The sequence below is a fragment of the Eubalaena glacialis genome, chromosome 19 (assembly GCF_028564815.1).
Source record: "Eubalaena glacialis isolate mEubGla1 chromosome 19, mEubGla1.1.hap2.+ XY, whole genome shotgun sequence".
In the NCBI taxonomy this organism is placed as follows: domain Eukaryota; kingdom Metazoa; phylum Chordata; class Mammalia; order Artiodactyla; family Balaenidae; genus Eubalaena; species Eubalaena glacialis.
This window is the reverse complement of record NC_083734.1, coordinates 39,372,432-39,391,139: the sequence shown is the minus strand read 5'-3', so window position 1 is coordinate 39,391,139 and position 18,708 is coordinate 39,372,432. Positions and strand designations below refer to the sequence as shown.

Sequence of the window (18,708 nt, the reverse complement as noted above, 5' to 3'; positions counted from 1 at the left end):
TGAATGAGGCATGGCCAGCAGGCCTCTCTCCCAATCACCCCCAATCCTTCCATCTTTGAAAGGTTCCCTACCCACCTCCCCAATTCCAGTTCCGCCCCCCAGGTCGGGGGTCCCAGGAAGAAACCGAAGAGGCGCCCCTACCCACTCTTTAGCGCACACTATATTGAGGACCTAGCCGCATCCCAGCGGCATCATCTCTGGCCCCGGCTGGGCTGGGGGGGCTGGGGAGGCAGAGCTGCGAAGGGGGGGAGATGTGCGGTGGACTCCCTTCCCTTCCCTCCTCCTCCCCCTCTCCGTTCTCACTCCCAAATTGGGGGCCGGGCCAGGCAACTCTGATTGGCTGGGGGACGGGCAGCCGGCTCCCCCTCTCCCAGGGGCAGGGTTCCTCCCCGCTCTCCATCAGGATGGTATAAAAGGGACCCGGGCCGGTGGTCGGAGCAGACGGGAGTTTCTCCTCGGGGTCGGAGCAGGAGGCACGCAGAGTGTGAGGCCACGCATGAGCGGACGCTAACCCCCACCCCAGCCGCAAAGAGTCTACATGTCTAGGGTCTAGACATGTTCAGCTTTGTGGACCTCCGGCTCCTGCTCCTCTTAGCGGCCACCGCCCTCCTGACGCACGGCCAAGAGGAGGGCCAAGAAGAAGGCCAAGAAGAAGACAGTAAGTCCCAAACTTTTGGGAGTCTAGGGCTGCTTGGTATCTTGCCCTGCGTTTGGTCCCAGGGGTCCGCGACTTAAACTGAGACTCGGGATGCTCCGGAGGCTCAGGAATGGAAGGAAGATGGTGAGGGCTCGTCCTCGGCGCCCTGGGATAGAAGGGACCGCACTCTGGGTCGGGGTGTAGATGAATGCCCCCCAGGAGTGAGAGGGGAGGATGCTGCACGGCGCGAGTTGGCACAGGAGGAGTTCTGAGCGCGCACTGTGAAGTACTGCGGGGAAAATGGGGTCTGGACGCCGGGTTGGGGGAAAGTACGTCGAAGATGGGATGGGGGCGCCGAGTTGGGAATTTGGAGCCCAAGCTATGAGTGACCAGAAAGGCTATGAGATGATTCATAAGGAAAGATTGTTTACCCTCTCTGCAGGCTAAACAATGTTCCTGGGGCCGCGGAGGTGCTGGGCGGAGCGGGGGAGGGGGCGCGGAGCGGGGGAGGGGGCGCGGAGCGTGGGCGGGTTGAAGGACGAGATTCTTCGGCGCGGACTTGGCCAGGCAGAGTCCTTGCGCCCTCTGCTGATCTACACTGGGCAGTGCGCCTCCTTATCCAGCGCTTCCCCGCGCAGGAGCCGGAGCGGGAAGACCGGGATTGTTGCCCGGTGTGGACCCCACCTCTAGACCTGGAAAATAAAGTTGGAGATAGGGTAGCCCAGTCTCTAGAAGAAGTAGCCAGTCGGGGGAAATTGCTTAGTGTCGCCCGCCACCTAGTGGCCGTCTGGGTAGACGATCCGCGGTGGGCGTGGTTAACTAACTTCATTTACTATTTGCGGACTTTCTGGTTCTTTGGCTAAGGAGTGACCCAGAGGCACTGGCTGGCTTTGGGAAACGGGGGTTGTCACTGAGAGAGGCCTTTTGAGATGTCTGGGCGCTGGAGGTTAGGGCATATCGTACTTTTACGGTACGTTTCAAGTCTCTGGGCGGGATCCCACGCCAATCAGCCCCTCCCCCATCCTCCTAGCCCCGCCCACGCCATCCCACCTGCCCCGGGAATGGGGCGGGATCCGGGCTAGACCTCTTGTCTCTCCTCCCGTCCCCTCCTCCTGTCTCCACCCAAACCGCGCCCCACAAGCCTGCCCTCTGGTTGGGGAGCCTCTCTTCCCACTCCTCCACCCCCCACTCTCCCACCCAATGGCTTTTTATTTCACTTGGCTTCAGCGCAAATGGTCTGAGGTTGGAGTTGGAAGCAACCCCGGCCTAAAGCTTCGTTTAAATTCCTGAGAACTGGAAAGAGTTATAGCCGCCCTGGCCAGGCGCCTCGGCCCTGTCACTGGCGCTGATGAGGAGCAGATGAGCGTTTAAGGATCTGGGGAAAGGAAAAACAATAAGGCAAAAAAAGGAGAGGCGGGGAAAGGAAAATCTAAATGTGCCTCTAAGACCGAGGGGAAGGGACGGTGGGGTTGGGGTACCTGGAGCCCCGAGGTGGGGGACTCGCGCGCCGCTGACAGCCCCCATCTCCCCCTCTTGCCCCAGTCCCACCAGTCACCTGCGTACAGAACGGCCTCAGGTACCATGACCGAGACGTGTGGAAACCCGTGCCCTGCCAGATCTGTGTCTGCGACAACGGCAACGTGTTGTGCGATGACGTGATCTGCGACGAAATCAAGAACTGTCCCAACGCCAAAGTCCCCGCGGGCGAGTGCTGCCCCGTCTGCCCCGAAGGCGAGGGTATAGCTCGGGGCCTGGGCCGGGGCGGGGGCGGGGGCTCTCCCTTGCCCCGCGCAGGGGAGGCGTCTGTTGCCGGGAGCACCTGGAGCAAACCTTGCCTCTAAGCCGCGTCTCTTCCCCCCCTAGCGTCACCCACGGACCAAGAAACCACTGGAGTCGAGGTAATCCTCTGCCCTCGACTTTCGCCACCCCGCCCAGGACTCTTCACGGTTCTCCTTCTCTAACCCGGCTTCTCTTGTTTCTTCTGCCCCAACCCCATAGGGACCCAAAGGAGACACTGGCCCCCGAGGCCCAAGGGTAAGCGGTGCCCTCTCCCGGCTGTTGGGGGTGGAGGTGGGCGTGGCTTCTGGCCTGCGCTCACCCGGCCCGCCCTCTCCCGCTGCAGGGACCCGCTGGCCCCCCTGGCCGAGATGGCATTCCTGGACAACCTGGACTTCCCGGACCCCCCGGACCCCCAGGACCTCCCGGACCCCCTGGCCTCGGAGGAGTAAGTGGAGAGTCGAGGCGTTCGTGGAAGGCCTTATGTGCCACCTCACTCCCACCCCCCCACCGCGGGGTTTTTAGTTCGTTGGGGTTTTTTTGTTTGTTTGTTTGTTTGTTTTGGCAGATGGCATACTTCATAGTATGAAATAACTTCAAACTTACAGGGAAAAAAAGAGAGAAAAGTTGCAAAAGTAATACAAAGAATTTTCACATATCCTTCACGATTTGTCACATTTGCTTTATCAGTTTCTGTGTATAGATATAATTATCTGGGTTTTTTTTTTTTTTTCTGAACCATTTGAAAGTAAGTTGCTGGTATTATGTCCATTTGCTCCTAAATACTTTAGCATGTATTTTCTGAGAGCCAGAACATTCTCTTAACAGGAGCATTGCACAATGACTACATTTTGGAAATTTAACATTGATATGATACTATTTATTATCTAATATGCAGTCCATATTCAAACTTCACCAATGTTCCCAATAATGTCCTTTATAGCTTTTTTTTTTTTTTTTCCTGTTCCAGGATCCAAGCCAGGATCATGAATTGCATTTAATTGTCATGTCTCTTTAGTTTCCTTTCACCTGGAACATTCCTCAGACTTTCTTTGTCTTTTACGACACTGAAATTTTTTGAAGAGGCCTGTTGTTCTGTAGACTGTCCCTTAAATTGGGTTTGTTGGATGTGTCTGCATGATTACATTCCAGTGATATGTTTTGGGCAGGGCTATGCCACAGGTCATGTTGTTGTCCTGCATAGTGCGTCACATCAGGAGGCACATGATATCAGTTTGTCCCATTACTGGTGATATCTTCTGCCTTTCAACTCACTGCCCTGACCCTGCTTTCTCACGCACTCTCTCTTCTAGAACTTTGCTCCCCAGATGTCTTACGGCTATGATGAGAAATCAACAGGAATTTCTGTGCCTGGCCCCATGGTGAGTCACCAGCGAGGGATGTAGAGGACAGAAGAAGAGCAGATGGGGATCCAGACAAGATAGGCCAGGGAAGGGATATGGGGTGGCATAGATAACTTAGGAGGTCAAGAAGACCTTTGGGACCTCAGAATCCAGAGAGGATGCAAGGCAACTGGGTGGTCTGAACGGGAACCATGGGAGATAACCTTTCCTACAGAGGCTTCATTATGGCCTCCCTTTCTTTTTCTTCTGTAGGGTCCTTCTGGTCCTCGTGGTCTCCCTGGCCCCCCTGGCGCACCTGTGAGTATCCAGGATGTCTACACTGCTTTGGGCTCCAGGCTTTTGGAAAGAGGATTGGCATGAGGGCAGGGAAGGTGCTCAGAGATCTCTTGGTGAGATGGGGGACAGGTTGGCAGGGACCTGCTCTTCTAACCCTACCCCTCTCTCCCTGTCTGCCAGGGTCCCCAAGGTTTCCAAGGCCCCCCTGGTGAGCCTGGCGAGCCTGGAGCCTCAGTAAGTGCTCTCCAACTTGTACTCTCTATGCAAATACACGCTCCCTCTACAAATACATGGATTCTCCTATTGAAGAACCGCCATCTGGGGTCTTTCTTACCTCCTTCTTCCAATCCTAGCCTTCCCCTTCTTTTTTCCTTATCCTGGCCATTCTAACATCCTCTCTTCCTGTCTCCTCTAGGGTCCCATGGGTCCCCGTGGTCCCCCTGGCCCCCCTGGCAAGAACGGAGATGATGTAAGTAGCCGTAGTAAAGAGATACCATCTGACCCCCACCACCTCTCCATGTATTAGGTCCCTGTAATCTCTACCCCAGTGCCCCCACCACCTTTGGGGGCGATACCCAGAGAAAGGAGGGCATGTTCTCCTTGATGCATGGGACTGCCCTTGAACAAGGAGCCTCCTGGGATGTTTCCCCATCTTCCTAACAGAGGTGGCTGTCCCTCCCCTCACCCCAGTCACCTTAAAGCAGTCCCCAACCCCATCCCCTGACGTGAATGGCTTCCCTAGGCTTAACCACTCTGGGTACCTCAGATTCTCACTCCACGTGGTGAGATTAAGATGCTGGTGACAGAAATAAACAGAAATTCCTTTGGAGGGACGCAAAATTCAAGCAAGGGTTGCATGGTAGATTTAAACTGAGATAAGATTCTGGGGCCCTAAGCCTGACCCTCAACAACCCCAGGAAGACCCAGGCCTTCCATACTTTTCCAACTCAGGGGGCACGGGCACGATGGCCTTTTCTCTTTCTCTCAGGGTGAAGCTGGAAAGCCTGGTCGTCCTGGTGAGCGCGGGCCTCCTGGACCTCAGGTGAGCAGGATGGTGTGGCTGCCTCCAGGCTTTGCTACATTTGGGCTTCATTTGGGAGCTGTGTCCACAGTGGTGTCTTCTAACAGCCCTGCCTTTGTGCTTTTCTTTTCTCTCCAGGGTGCTCGGGGATTGCCCGGAACAGCTGGCCTCCCTGGAATGAAGGGACACAGAGTGAGTCCCCTTTGTGTCATCTAAGTTCCCAAAGTCCCAGCATTGCATTCCAGCCCTTTCCCCAAAGGATCCTGATGTGCATCGTGGTGGGTGGCAGCTATATAAGCTCCAAGGGATAGAGAGTAGACATCAAAGAGAACGTCCCTCCATTGGGAAAGAAATCCCAGTAAAGGGATGGAGTGAGATCTTGGGCCAGTTGGGGTTTAGTCTAGCTCAGACACAGGGAGATAGCTGTGCTGACCTCTGAGGCTCCTCCTCAGGTCTGGGTGGCTGTCAAGGTTGTCCACAGTCTCCACAAGGTCTCACTTTGGCCCTCTTCCTATCTCAGGGTTTCAGTGGTTTGGATGGTGCCAAGGGAGATGCTGGTCCTGCTGGTCCCAAGGTAAGAGGCTGTGTGACTGTCATGGTCCTCCACCTCCCCTGCAGTCCCACCATGAATGAATTTCTAACTCTATTCTCTGCTCTGTAGGGTGAGCCTGGTAGCCCTGGTGAAAATGGAGCTCCTGGTCAGATGGTGAGTGTGTCCAGTTGTAGAAGGAAGAGAGGGAACAGGATGTAGGGGCAAGATGGGGGCTTGGGGAGAGGGGTGTGTCTCCTGTCTCACTTGGCTTCTCTTGGTTTTGTTGTCAGGGCCCCCGTGGTCTGCCTGGTGAGAGAGGTCGCCCTGGAGCCCCTGGCCCTGCTGTAAGTACTCCTGGCCCCTTGGGGGACTCCAGCTTCTGGAAGGGGTTCCCCAGGAGCTAAAGGGACTGACCAGTGCTCAGTGAATGTAACCGGGGCTTTCCCCTCTCTCCTGCAGGGTGCTCGTGGAAATGATGGTGCTACTGGTGCTGCTGGACCCCCTGTGAGTATAGCCCTTAGACCTCAGTGCCTGGGATTGCGGAAGGGTCTCAGTGTCAGCTCTTGGGTCTGATACCAGGGGCAGGACTGAACCCCAGAACCTCTTCTGTCCCAGGGTGTGACTTGCAGCTGCCATCTTCCTTCTCACTAACATCTCCCTTTCATTCACAGGGTTCCACTGGCCCCGCTGGTCCTCCTGGTTTCCCTGGTGCTGTTGGTGCTAAGGTGAGACCCCCACCCTCCAATGAGCAGAGCTCCCACAGGCCAAGGGGTGGGCATCTCCCTGCTCCCCAAACCAGAGGGACCCAGAATCAAGAGAGAAGCCCAGTCCCCAACACCTTTGTCCTGGGGTCCCCTTCTCTGATCTTGGAGTCCTGACTCTTGGTTTCCTGTCATGGCCCTTCACCCCCTGCCATCCAGACATGAGGTTGGACTCCCAGGGTGGCTCCTGACATGTTCTTTCTTCCAATCCAGGGTGAATCTGGTCCCCAAGGATCCCGAGGCTCTGAAGGTCCCCAAGGTGTGCGTGGTGAGCCTGGGCCCCCTGGCCCTGCTGGTGCTACTGGCCCTGCTGTAAGTGTCACCGCCTCAGTACCCCCGTGCCTCTCCCTAACTCAGAGTCCTTGCCTGTCACTCACCCATCTCTCTCTGTGTCACAGGGAAACCCTGGTACTGATGGACAGCCTGGTGCTAAAGGTGCCAATGTAAGTATCCTGCAGGTTTCAGAGCCGCCCCTGGTACCCACCTTCCACCCACCCTGTGCCCTCCGCTCCTGGGCTCAACTTGTTCTGCCTCCCGCAGGGCGCTCCTGGTATTGCTGGTGCTCCTGGCTTCCCTGGTGCCCGAGGCCCCTCTGGACCCCAGGGTCCCAGTGGCCCCCCTGGTCCCAAGGGTAACAGCGTAAGTACTACTCTCTCTTCCTCTGCCCCACCCCATGAGCTGGCTCATGTGGCCCTTATCTGGGAAGCATGAAGATCCAGGCCAACTGAGCATCCCCACTCTCCACTCATCTTCTCCTCCTCCCACTCAGGGTGAACCTGGTGCCCCTGGCAACAAAGGAGACACTGGCGCCAAGGGAGAGCCCGTAAGTCCCCCAGCAGCCCCTTGGGGGAGGTCCAAGGAGGAATGGGAGCCCCTGGTGCTGGACAGCCAGCCTCAAGCCTGCTCTGGAGCTGGTACCAGGACAGCCCCTCACCACAGGCTGCCCCCTCCTCTCTGCCCTCTCCAGGGCCCCACTGGTATTCAAGGCCCCCCTGGCCCTGCTGGGGAAGAAGGAAAGCGAGGAACCCGAGGTGAACCCGGACCTGCTGGCCTGCCTGGACCCCCTGGCGAGCGTGTAAGTGCCCCCTTCTCGGCCCCAGTGCCGGCCTGGTGCCCACGTGTCTGAGCTCACTGACCTCCTCTCCTCCCACAGGGTGGACCTGGTAGCCGCGGTTTCCCTGGCGCAGATGGTGTTTCTGGTCCCAAGGTAATCTCTCTTCATGGGTGGGATGCTGACCCTGCTGTTCCCTGGACATTACCTTCCTCTCCCAGATGTCGTCAACCCCCTCCCACTCCCACCGCCCAGTCATTAGTGCCCATACTGCGGCTGCAGACCTCTCTCTTCACACTTAGCCTCACCTTGACCTTCCTACCACCACCAATGCCTCTCAAAGCACCACCCACAGCCCAGGAGGAAGAAGAGGCCCGCCCATGACAAAGAGACCCTAATTGTTGTTGTGACTCCCCCAACCAGGGTCCCGCTGGTGAGCGTGGTGCTCCTGGCCCTGCTGGCCCCAAAGGTTCTCCTGGTGAAGGTGGTCGCCCCGGTGAAGCTGGTCTGCCTGGTGCCAAGGTGAGACCCCAGCCCTCTGCCCAGCTTGGCCCATGACCCTGCCCATCCTATGTGGGTTCTGGAGCAGGACCACAGATCCACCTTCTAGAATGTCCTCCACCCCAGCCTCCACTCTCCTTCTCCCCGTCTTCCACCACCCTTATCCCCCACCCCACTCACACCTCTCTGCCTCCCCCTAGGGTCTGACTGGAAGCCCTGGCAGCCCTGGTCCTGATGGCAAAACTGGCCCCCCTGTAAGTATCACTCCCCCAGGCCCGCATCAGTCTCCTGACCTCTCACCCTCTGTCCTCACCTCCACTTTTGTACCTTCCATCCTCAGGGTCCTGCTGGTCAAGATGGCCGCCCCGGACCCCCAGGCCCTCCTGGTAGCCGTGGTCAAGCCGGTGTGATGGGTTTCCCTGGGCCTAAAGGTGCTGCTGTGAGTATTCAGTGAGGCGTATCACAGGGACAGACACACTTGGGGCGAGGGTGGGGGTGGGGGGAAAGAGTCCTCGCTCTGGGGCCAGCTCTGCCACTGACTTGCTATGTGGCCTCAAGCCACTCATTGCCCCTCTCTGGGCCTCAGTCTCCCTATTCCATAAAATGAGAGACCTCTCCTGGCTTTACTATCATTGCTCTATCCCTGGAAATAAGTATCGTTGGCCCCCAAGCACACACACACGGGGATAGGATGGGCCTTTTACATGATAGTCAGCCCCAAATCTTGATGGGTTCTTTGAGGTTCAAAAGGAGATATCAGAAGAGATGAAAGCTCTTTGCAGCTCAGGTCACCAAAGGCATACAATGGGGAGAAGAAAGGGAAGAGGGTGGAGAGAGGAGCGTAAGGGGCGGGTCGTCTGGGAGGAGAGGGCTCAGGGAGAGGCCAAGAGATGGAGCAGTCGAAGCCAGCAAAGGCCTTCCTCAGGGGCCAGAGCTGATAGATTAAAAAGCTCCTTAAAAATTCCACTCAAAGTAAACGGGAGGGACCCAGGAGGCCCCAGTTTCCCACTTCAGCTCCCTCAACCCTAACTCTCTCTCCCCACAGGGAGAACCCGGCAAGGCTGGAGAACGAGGTGTTCCTGGACCCCCCGGCGCTGCTGTAAGTATCTCCTTTTGGTCCCTGTCCCCTCCCTGCCTCCGCCCATGTCACATCCCTACATCCTGCAGGAGGGATGCAGGAGGCTCCAGCCCGTCCCCAGGGCGTCAGGACCCCCAGCCCCCAGGCCCCCTACCTGTGCTCTCTTCCTCAGCTGTCCGCCCACCTCACCACCCTGACCCCTTTTTCACTCTCTCCCCATAGGGTGCTGCTGGCAAAGACGGAGAAACTGGAGCTCAGGGACCTCCCGGACCTGCTGTGAGTGTCCCTGATGGGGAGGCCTGGGGTGGGGGTGCTGTGGGGCAGGAAAGGGGAGATAGCCCCCGTCCCCCTTCTCCTGAGCTTTCCCATGACCGCGGCATTTCCTCCGTGCAGGGCCCTGCTGGTGAGAGAGGTGAACAAGGCCCTGCTGGCTCCCCCGGATTCCAGGTGAGGCCTCACGGCTGTCAGCGTGTTGGGAGAGGGGCATGAGGAACACCTCTTCCAGATTCTAATCCCTTGCTTCCCTCCCCCATTTCCCACCTACAGGGTCTCCCTGGCCCTGCTGGTCCTCCTGGTGAAGCAGGCAAACCCGGTGAACAGGTAAGAGGTAGCAGCCAGCTGAAGAGAAGGGGAGTGCAGGGAATACAGAGGGAGAGTCCAGCCCCCCTAGCTAATCAGACAACCATCAACTAGAGGGATCAAGGTTAGACTCGAGGAAGGACTTCCCATCATGAAGGGTGCTACACAGAGGGGAGCGAACAGCTGCACCTCTGCATGATAGGATCTGGAAGGAGCTGCATGGCTGCTGGTCTGGATGACTTCTTTTGAGAGCTGCTGGAATACTCTGGCTTTCCCTCAACCCCAAGTCTGGGGAGGGTGACACATTCACGAGGAGTTGAGGGATAATCCCAGTTCAGTGCTGAGAAGGGATTGGTCTCCAATCACAGACCCCAGGGCTAGCCCCCAGGTGGACAAGAATGTTTTCTAGTTGGGAGGACCCAGGTGGCTTCTGCTCACTGTCTGTCCCTCCCTCCCGCTCAGGGTGTTCCTGGAGACATTGGTGCCCCCGGCCCCTCTGGAGCAAGAGTAAGTAGAGCCTCTTGCTGCTTCCACCAACATGCCCCGTGCTTGGCCCTGTCTCTGGAGCCACCTCATGGGCCCTGTCCTTCCCTTCCAGGGCGAGAGAGGTTTCCCCGGCGAGCGTGGTGTGCAAGGGCCCTCCGGTCCTGCAGGTCCCCGTGGGTCCAACGGTGCCCCTGGCAATGACGGTGCTAAGGTAAGGGCAGCACAGGGACCAGGTCTCACCCTTCCTGTGATGGGGGATGCCTGGCTGTGACCAAAGCCAGCTGGATGTTGGGGAGGGATGGGGGGACAAGACTGGGGTGGGGTCCATGTGCAGCCTGAAGTTCTGGGCTGTGAGCCTTTCCTTTTAGCTAGTACTTGTCTTTGGCCTCAGAACCAAGCCTGGGAGAAATAAAGAGGGGGCTCAAAGCTGTGACCCACTTCTGAGACCCCAAGCCTCACTCCAGTCTTCTTGGTTGTCATACAGGGTGATGCTGGTGCCCCTGGAGCCCCTGGTAACCAGGGCGCCCCTGGCCTTCAAGGAATGCCTGGTGAACGAGGTGCAGCAGGTCTCCCAGGCCCTAAGGGTGACAGAGTAAGTTGAACTCCCCCTCCCTCGAACCCTGTGTGGTTCCCATCTCTCTCTGCTTCAGATCCCTCAGCGTCTCTCTTTCTACTCCCTGGGGTCTTTCCCGCTTCTCCTTAATCCTCCCTTCTTCTTCTCTGGCCTCTTGGCTGATGAATCCTTACCTATAGTCCAGGCCCTACCCTTCCCATGTGTTACCATGGCAACAAGAGGGGGGGCGTGCCTCCTGGACGAGGAATCCCTCTACACAAAGCAGGAGCTTCTTAATCTAAGTTCCCCGGAATCCCCACACAGACACCTTTCCCCTGAAAGATCTTGAGTCCTTGGCACACATGGGGGCAGGGCAGACACAAACTGGGGAGGGGTCCCAGACACAAGCAGGATGCTATAGGTCACCTCCTTGCCCCACACTGGAAGTCTCACGCTTTCCTATGTCTTTAGGGCGATGTTGGTCCCAAAGGTGCTGATGGTGCTCCTGGCAAAGATGGCGTCCGTGGTCTGACTGGTCCCATTGGTCCTCCTGGCCCCGCTGGTGCCCCTGGTGACAAGGTGAGATGGCTGCCTCCCCACCTTCTTCCCTAACACACAGCTTCCCCAGCAAGCCTGGGCACAGCTCTGCAGGGGAGGCAGCTGCTGCCATTCCAAGCTGGTGATCCAAAGGTGGGGGGGCCAGGAGGGAGGAGGACTCTCCTGGGTTACCTGCCAGGAGTATTCAGCATGGGTCCCTGACCCTGAGCCTCTTGTCCCTCCCTCTCAGGGTGAAACTGGTCCTAGCGGCCCTGCTGGTCCCACTGGAGCTCGTGGTGCCCCCGTAAGTACAGAAGACCCGGTTAAGGCTCCATACTCTACCTTTCTCTCCCTTCATACTGCCCCTGGCCCTCTTTCTGTCCCTCCTCCACCTTGGCTCCCACCTGCTCTGGTCCCTGTGGAGTGCTCCTCAGGCCCTCCTTCCCCACCCTGCAGTCCATCCCATCCCACCTTCCCCCAGATCAGGGCATCTCTCCATTTGCCTCCTTTTCTTCTAGGGAGACCGTGGTGAGCCTGGTCCCCCCGGCCCTGCTGGCTTCGCTGGCCCCCCTGTGAGTACCAAGATCCCTTTCATCTTCCATCTCCAACTAGGCCCCGGGGCCTTGAGTGACTGGATGAGGACAGAGGCATTGGCCTGATTCAGAGAAGGAGGGTGGAGGGGGGATTGTCTCCCGTTCAAGCATCTTCCTGCCTGGAGTTCCTGTCCTTCCTCAGCTAACTTCCTAGGCTGGCACAGCCCTCTCCTCCGCTCACCACACTCCCTCCTCCCCCAGGGTGCTGATGGCCAACCTGGTGCTAAAGGTGAACCTGGTGATGCTGGTGCTAAAGGCGATGCTGGTCTCCCCGGAGCTGCTGGACCCACTGGACCTCCTGGCCCCATTGTGAGTATCTCGCCGTCTAGGCCCCGAGCTGCCGGCAGGCTGGATCCAGGACTGGCCCAGTCTTGACGCCTCTGTGCTCTCCTGCAGGGTAACGTTGGTGCTCCTGGACCCAAAGGTGCTCGTGGCAGCGCTGGTCCCCCTGTGAGTACCTCACTCTGATTCTCTGCCGAGGCTCTCCCCAGCCTGCGTTTGGAGATGGGGCAGCTAGGCCAGGTGAGGGGCTGTTCTCCCTCTGATTGCTTCTTTGTCCTCTTCTCCAGGGTGCTACTGGTTTCCCTGGTGCTGCTGGCCGAGTCGGTCCCCCTGGGCCCTCTGTAAGTGTCTGTGGTGGAGACTCCACCGGTCTGGGAGGGTACGGGGCACAGGCTGTCAGGAGTGCGGTGGGCCCGACTACGGCCTCCGTAATGCTCCAGAATCCGATGGATTCTGACAGCCCCAATTCTCCCCATCCAGGGAAATGCTGGACCCCCTGGACCTTCTGGCCCTGCTGGCAAAGAAGGCAGCAAAGGTCCCCGTGGTGAGACTGGCCCCGCTGGGCGTGCTGGTGAAGTCGGTCCTCCCGGTCCCCCTGGCCCCGCTGGTGAGAAAGGAGCCCCTGGTACTGATGGACCTGCTGTAAGTGCACACTCCAGAGGGGTCCAGAGTGGGGGCGGCAGCACCCCTGGCCACTGGAAGTCACCTCACGCCCACCTGTCCCCCACAGGGTGCTCCCGGCTCTCCCGGACCTCAGGGTATTGCTGGACAGCGTGGCGTGGTCGGCCTGCCCGGTCAGCGAGGAGAAAGAGGCTTCCCTGGTCTTCCTGGCCCCTCTGTGAGTGCCCCCTCACCTTGAGGATCCCGAGAAGAACAGTTGCAGGACTTGGAGGGCGCAGGATGGGGGTGTTGGGGTCAGCGAGGACAGAGGTGGCGGGTCCTAAGGCCCTCTCCCACCCCATCTCTGGCCTGACTCTTTCTTCTCCCTCAGGGTGAACCCGGCAAACAAGGTCCTTCTGGAGCAAGTGGTGAACGTGGCCCCCCTGGTCCCATGGGCCCCCCTGGATTGGCTGGACCCCCTGGCGAGTCTGGACGTGAAGTAAGCGGTTGCCGGCCCCATGCCAGTGCCCTCAGTGTGGCCATTTTGGCCTTGGTCTGAGCCTCCCTCCCCTTGGCTGACGCTCACCTTCCCCCGCTCTCTGCAGGGAGCCCCTGGTGCTGAAGGATCCCCTGGACGAGATGGTTCTCCGGGCCCCAAGGTAAGATGGCTGCACCCTGGGGCCACAGCCCCACCTGCCGCTCCACCTGGCCCTTTCAGCTAGGGCTGACCCGGATTCCCCTCCTCCCCTTCTCTCCCCCCTCAGGGTGACCGTGGTGAGAGCGGCCCTGCTGGACCCCCTGGTGCTCCTGGTGCTCCTGGTGCCCCCGGCCCCGTCGGCCCTGCTGGCAAGAGCGGCGATCGTGGTGAGACTGTAAGTAGCCGGGCTCTGGCTTACCGTTTCTGCTCAGGCCAGGGACTCTCCAGGCCCGCCGAGGGGTCTGCAGATGGACACCTGACTTCACCTAAGCAGGGGAGAAGAGGAGGCCTTGCAAGATGTCTGGGCCCTTGGCCTCCCTGAAAACACTGAGCCACAGCTCAGCCTCGAGACCCCTCCTCCAGACAGTCCCGTTTCCCGCGAGGAATGGGGTTTGTTCCCAGGTGCTCGCCCCAGCTTACATGAGGCCTGAATTTACATGAAGATTCACCTGGGGTCAGGAGAGAATGGATATGGTAGGAAAAGATGAGAGGAGAGAGGGATTTGGCCAAGGGGAGGTCTCACCTGCAGCTCAGGCTGTGCCAGCCCTCAGCTGGGCTCTCCCTGACCAGGATCTAATGCTCTCTTTGCTCTCCCCAGGGTCCCGCTGGTCCTGCTGGTCCCATTGGCCCCGTTGGTGCCCGCGGCCCCACTGTAAGTGCCCTGCTCTGGCCCTTGTGTCCTCAGAACCCTTGTCCAGATGTGGACTGCACCCCCTCAGTGCTAACAGAACTTCCACCTGACGGCCTGTCCCCATCTCTCTTCTAGGGACCCCAAGGCCCCCGTGGTGACAAGGGTGAGACAGGCGAACAGGGCGACAGAGGCATTAAGGGTCACCGTGGCTTCTCTGGTCTCCAGGGTCCCCCTGGCCCTCCTGTGAGTATGCCCAGCCCCTCCCCAGCCCCCAGCTGCCATCTTGTCTTCTTTTATCATCTCCCCAAGTCCTGCTGTGTGATGGGGGAGGACACTTTGCCTCGGTTTCCCTCTCTGGACCGTCCTTCTCCTCCCTAGTGGGGACTGGGGTCTGAAGACTAATGGGTATTTCCAAGTAGCCTCTGAGAGAGTGAGGGGTGCACAAAGAGGGATCGTGGGAGGGGTCTCAGCCTATGGACACCCTGGGGCTAGACTTCCAGAATAACAAGGTGGCTGGTAAGGGGGCGGTTGCTGGCCACATTTGACCTACACTCGGCCTAAACTGTCTTCGCATCTCTCCTTCAGGGCTCTCCTGGTGAGCAAGGTCCCTCCGGAGCTTCTGGTCCTGCTGGTCCCCGCGTGAGTTGTGTCTTCTATTTATCTGCTCTTCCCGGGCCCCTCGCCTCTCTGGAGAAGGGTCTGGAGCAGGGGATGAAAGAAGGGAAGAGGGGCTCTGGACAACCTTACGCAGCCCTCGCCTCCCCCTCCCCACTGCTTCCTCCCACAAAGTTTCCTGGCCCAGCTGTGGGAGTGAGCCATAATGAGGCAGAGGAGCCAGAGCCAGGCAGAGTGGACTGTGGGCTTCTCTGCCAGAGCTGGGGTGGGCCCGTGCTTTCTGGCAGGCTTTCTCCAACCAGCTTCCTCCCTGCAGGGTCCCCCTGGCTCTGCTGGTACTCCTGGCAAAGATGGACTCAACGGTCTCCCAGGCCCCATCGGTCCCCCTGGTCCTCGTGGTCGCACTGGTGATGCTGGTCCTGCTGTATGTGGTCCCCCACCTTGCCTGCCCCTGGCCCTCCAGCCCTGAAAGCACTGAACCCCGGTAATCCCCCCTCTCCTCCCTCTCTGCGCAGGGTCCCCCCGGCCCTCCTGGACCCCCTGGTCCCCCTGGTCCTCCCAGCGTTGGTTACGACTTCAGCTTCCTGCCCCAGCCACCTCAAGAGAAGGCTCAGGATGGTGGCCGCTACTACCGGGCCGATGACGCCAATGTGGTCCGTGACCGTGACCTCGAGGTGGACACCACTCTCAAGAGCCTGAGCCAGCAGATCGAGAACATCCGAAGCCCTGAAGGCAGCCGCAAGAACCCTGCCCGCACCTGCCGTGACCTCAAGATGTGCCACTCCGACTGGAAGAGCGGTAAGGGCTGGCCCAGCTGTGCCTCCTCCTCCTGCCGCGACGGGGCTGAGCCCTGAGGGGCCCACATCCCGTACCTCCCCTGACGCCATCTCACCCTGCCCCACTGCAGGAGAATACTGGATCGACCCCAACCAAGGCTGCAACCTGGATGCCATTAAGGTCTTCTGCAACATGGAGACAGGTGAGACCTGCGTGTATCCCACTCAGCCCAGCGTGGCCCAGAAGAACTGGTACATCAGCAAGAACCCCAAGGACAAGAAGCACGTCTGGTACGGCGAGAGCATGACCGGCGGATTCCAGGTGCGTGAGCTCGATCCTGTAGCCACTCTTAGGAGATGGGCTGGCCCAGGGCTCAGAAGGGCTTGAGGGTAGGTCCTGGGTGGACCAGACTTCTGCTAAGTGTGATCAGCTGGGAGGCAGGAGACCTGGGTCCTTGATACGGGGTCAAACACAGGGTGCCTGGGGGCAAGGGGTGCCACCTCTGGACGTAAGGTTCACTAGGATGCTCTCAGGGGACTCCAGGGAGGGAGGCCAGGACTGGAGGCTCCAACACAGCCACTCACCCCTCGCTCTTCCGCTCCCACAGTTCGAGTACGGCGGCCAGGGCTCCGATCCTGCCGATGTGGCCATCCAGCTGACTTTCCTGCGCCTGATGTCCACCGAGGCCTCCCAGAACATCACCTACCACTGCAAGAACAGCGTGGCCTACATGGACCAGCAGACTGGCAACCTCAAGAAGGCCCTGCTCCTCCAGGGCTCCAACGAGATTGAGATCCGGGCCGAGGGCAACAGCCGCTTCACCTACAGCGTCACCTACGACGGCTGCACGGTGAGTCCAGCAGGGCCCCCGCTCTGGGCTTTGGCTTTCCGGGCAGGCCCAGTCCCCCCACCCCCTCACTGCCACTTGGTGACACCCCTCTCCCATTGTCTCCCTTTCACCCCAGAGTCACACCGGAGCCTGGGGCAAGACAGTGATCGAATACAAAACCACCAAGACCTCCCGCTTGCCCATCATCGATGTGGCCCCCTTGGACGTTGGCGCCCCAGACCAGGAATTCGGCATCGACGTTGGCCCTGTCTGCTTCCTGTAAACTCCCTCCACCCCAACCTGGCTCCCTCCCACCCAACCCACTCGCCCCTGACTCTGGAAACAGACAAAGAACCCAAACTGAACCCCCCAAAAAGGCAAAAAAATGGGAGACAATTTCACATGGACTTTGGAAAATATTTTTTTTCCTTTGCATTCATCTCTCAAACTTAGTTTTTATCTTTGACCAACTGAATATGACCAAAAACCAAAACTGCATTCAACCTTACCAAAAAAAAAAAAAGAATAAATAAATAACTTTTTAAAAAAGGAAGCTTGGTCCACTTGCTTGAAGACCCACGTGGGGGTAAGTCCTTTTCTGCCCGTTGGGCTTATGACACCCCAACGCTGCCCTTTCTGCTCCTTTCTCCATGCCTTCTTGGGGCCTCCCCTCCACTGCTCCCCGAATCTAAGTCTCCCCAAAAGACACAGGAAACAATGCATTGTCTGCCCAGCAACCAAAGGCAATGTTGAAACACCCAAGTGGCCCCCACACTCCCAGCCTACTCCCTTCACCCAGAACCCCCAAGCCCTGGGGGGACCCGGAGTTTTCAGACTGCCAAAGAAGCCTTACCATCTGGCATCCCTGTTGCCCCGGCAACAGACCCCTCTTTGTTTTTGAGGGGAGCATGCCAGGGGCACCACTGGCCCTTCACCACCGGGTTTGGAGAAAAGTCAGGAGGGGCCAAGACAGAGCAGAAACGTCGGATTTGAGAAACATGCCAATGCCCTGTGCTACCCGGCTGGGTGGGAGAGACTGCTCTGTTCCTTGTGTAATTGTGTTGCTGAAAGACTACCTCGTTCTCGTCTTTGGTCTTTGTGTGTCACCGGGGCAACTGCATGGGGGGCGGGATGGGGGCAGGGTGGAAGGGGCTCCCCATTTTATATCAAAGGTGCTACATCTCTGTGATGGGGTGGGGTGGGGAGGGAATCACTGGTGCTATGGAAGTGGAAACGCACCCCCCCCACCTTAGGCCAGCAAATGTTCCTTTTTGTTCAAAAAGTCTTTTTTTATTCTTTGTTTTTTTTTTTCTCTTGTGGATGGGGACTCGTGAATTTTCTAAAGGTGCTATTTAATGTGGGGGAGAGAGTGCCGGCTCCAGACAGGGTCACTTGCTCTCCACCCTCTCTTCATCCCCCTCGGCGCCTCTCACCACCTCAGGCCTCTCTCCTCTCTCTCCCGACCTCTCCCTCCTCTGAAACCCTCTCCTCAGCTGCATCCCATCCTCACGGCCTCTCTGTCTGTTCTGCGTTCTCTCTCACTGGGTTTCGGAGCACAATTTCCCAAAGCACAAAGCAGTTTTTCCCCCTAGGGGTGGGAGGAAACAAGAGACTCTGTACCTATTTTGTATGTGTATAATAATTTGAGATGTTTTTAATTATTTTGATTGCTGGAATAAAGCATGTGGAAATGACCCAAACCTATCTGCAGTGGCCTCCTAATTTCCTTCTTTGGAGTTGGTGGAGGGGAGTCCTGGGGAGGGAGCTTTGGGTGGTGGGTGGGCTCTCCTTCAGAGTCTGCCCCTTCCCTGCCCCTCCTCCTCTAGCACCTTTGATGGCCCCTCCCCCTCCCTCTTGCCTTTCTTATGCCTTTACCCTTTCTCTTAACTCTCTCCTGCCATCTTCCTTGCATGTCTCCCATACCCTCTTGTCCCTTACAGTGCCAGACAGGCAACCCACTTGTGCATCAACACACACACACACACACACACACACACACACACACACACACACCCCTCCCTGCAGATCCTGCCCTGCCCAAACCTCATGCCCATCCCCATGCCCATCAATGCCATCAACTCTCGCTGCTCCCCCCCTACTGCTGGGGGCACCCTGCAGGGTTGGGGGGCTGTGGTCAGGGCACTGGGAGGCTGGTGGTTGGGGGAGGGAGGTGGGGCGGGGAGGAGTCCCTGGGAGCCCCCCTGGGCAAATGCCTAGGGTCATCTGGCCTCTTCTCCATCCTAGCCCCCTCTGAGCTCCTCCAAGGGAGCAATCAGCAGTACAACATGAGACAGGGTCGCTGAGCCTGCCCTGAGGGCCAGAGGAGACCTGGAGAAAGCACTGCCTCCTGCTCCTTCTGGTCTCCCCCGGGAGGGAAGGAGGGAACCACCAGCTGCTACCAGGAAGGTGACAGGCCTTCCTGACCATCTCTCTCGGCCTTCTAAGTCCCCGAAACATGACCCCTGGGTGTGTGGTGGCCTGGGGAGATCCTTTTGCCCAGCCCCTGCTTCCTGCCCATTCCTTCTCATTTTT

General features: G+C 58.4%; 1 protein-coding gene across 1 annotated transcript; it reads left to right on the top strand.

Moving 5' to 3' along the window:
• The first annotated feature begins 412 nt into the window (after nt 1-412).
• On the top strand, nt 413-16,725 carry COL1A1 (collagen type I alpha 1 chain). Its single transcript, XM_061174819.1, has 51 exons — nt 413-658; nt 2,180-2,374; nt 2,501-2,535; nt 2,636-2,671; nt 2,760-2,861; nt 3,727-3,795; nt 4,030-4,074; nt 4,234-4,287; nt 4,469-4,522; nt 5,042-5,095; nt 5,213-5,266; nt 5,595-5,648; nt 5,736-5,780; nt 5,897-5,950; nt 6,066-6,110; nt 6,278-6,331; nt 6,581-6,679; nt 6,766-6,810; nt 6,908-7,006; nt 7,137-7,190; nt 7,335-7,442; nt 7,521-7,574; nt 7,842-7,940; nt 8,120-8,173; nt 8,260-8,358; nt 8,965-9,018; nt 9,220-9,273; nt 9,391-9,444; nt 9,544-9,597; nt 10,039-10,083; nt 10,175-10,273; nt 10,547-10,654; nt 11,087-11,194; nt 11,403-11,456; nt 11,671-11,724; nt 11,947-12,054; nt 12,142-12,195; nt 12,315-12,368; nt 12,508-12,669; nt 12,758-12,865; nt 13,019-13,126; nt 13,233-13,286; nt 13,392-13,499; nt 13,923-13,976; nt 14,091-14,198; nt 14,541-14,594; nt 14,887-14,994; nt 15,086-15,368; nt 15,478-15,668; nt 15,955-16,197; nt 16,313-16,725. The coding sequence occupies exons 1-51, from the start codon at nt 556-558 to the stop codon at nt 16,457-16,459; spliced, it is 4,392 nt and encodes a 1,463-aa protein (XP_061030802.1). The 5' UTR covers nt 413-555; the 3' UTR covers nt 16,460-16,725.
• Nucleotides 16,726-18,708: the final 1,983 nt, after the last annotated feature.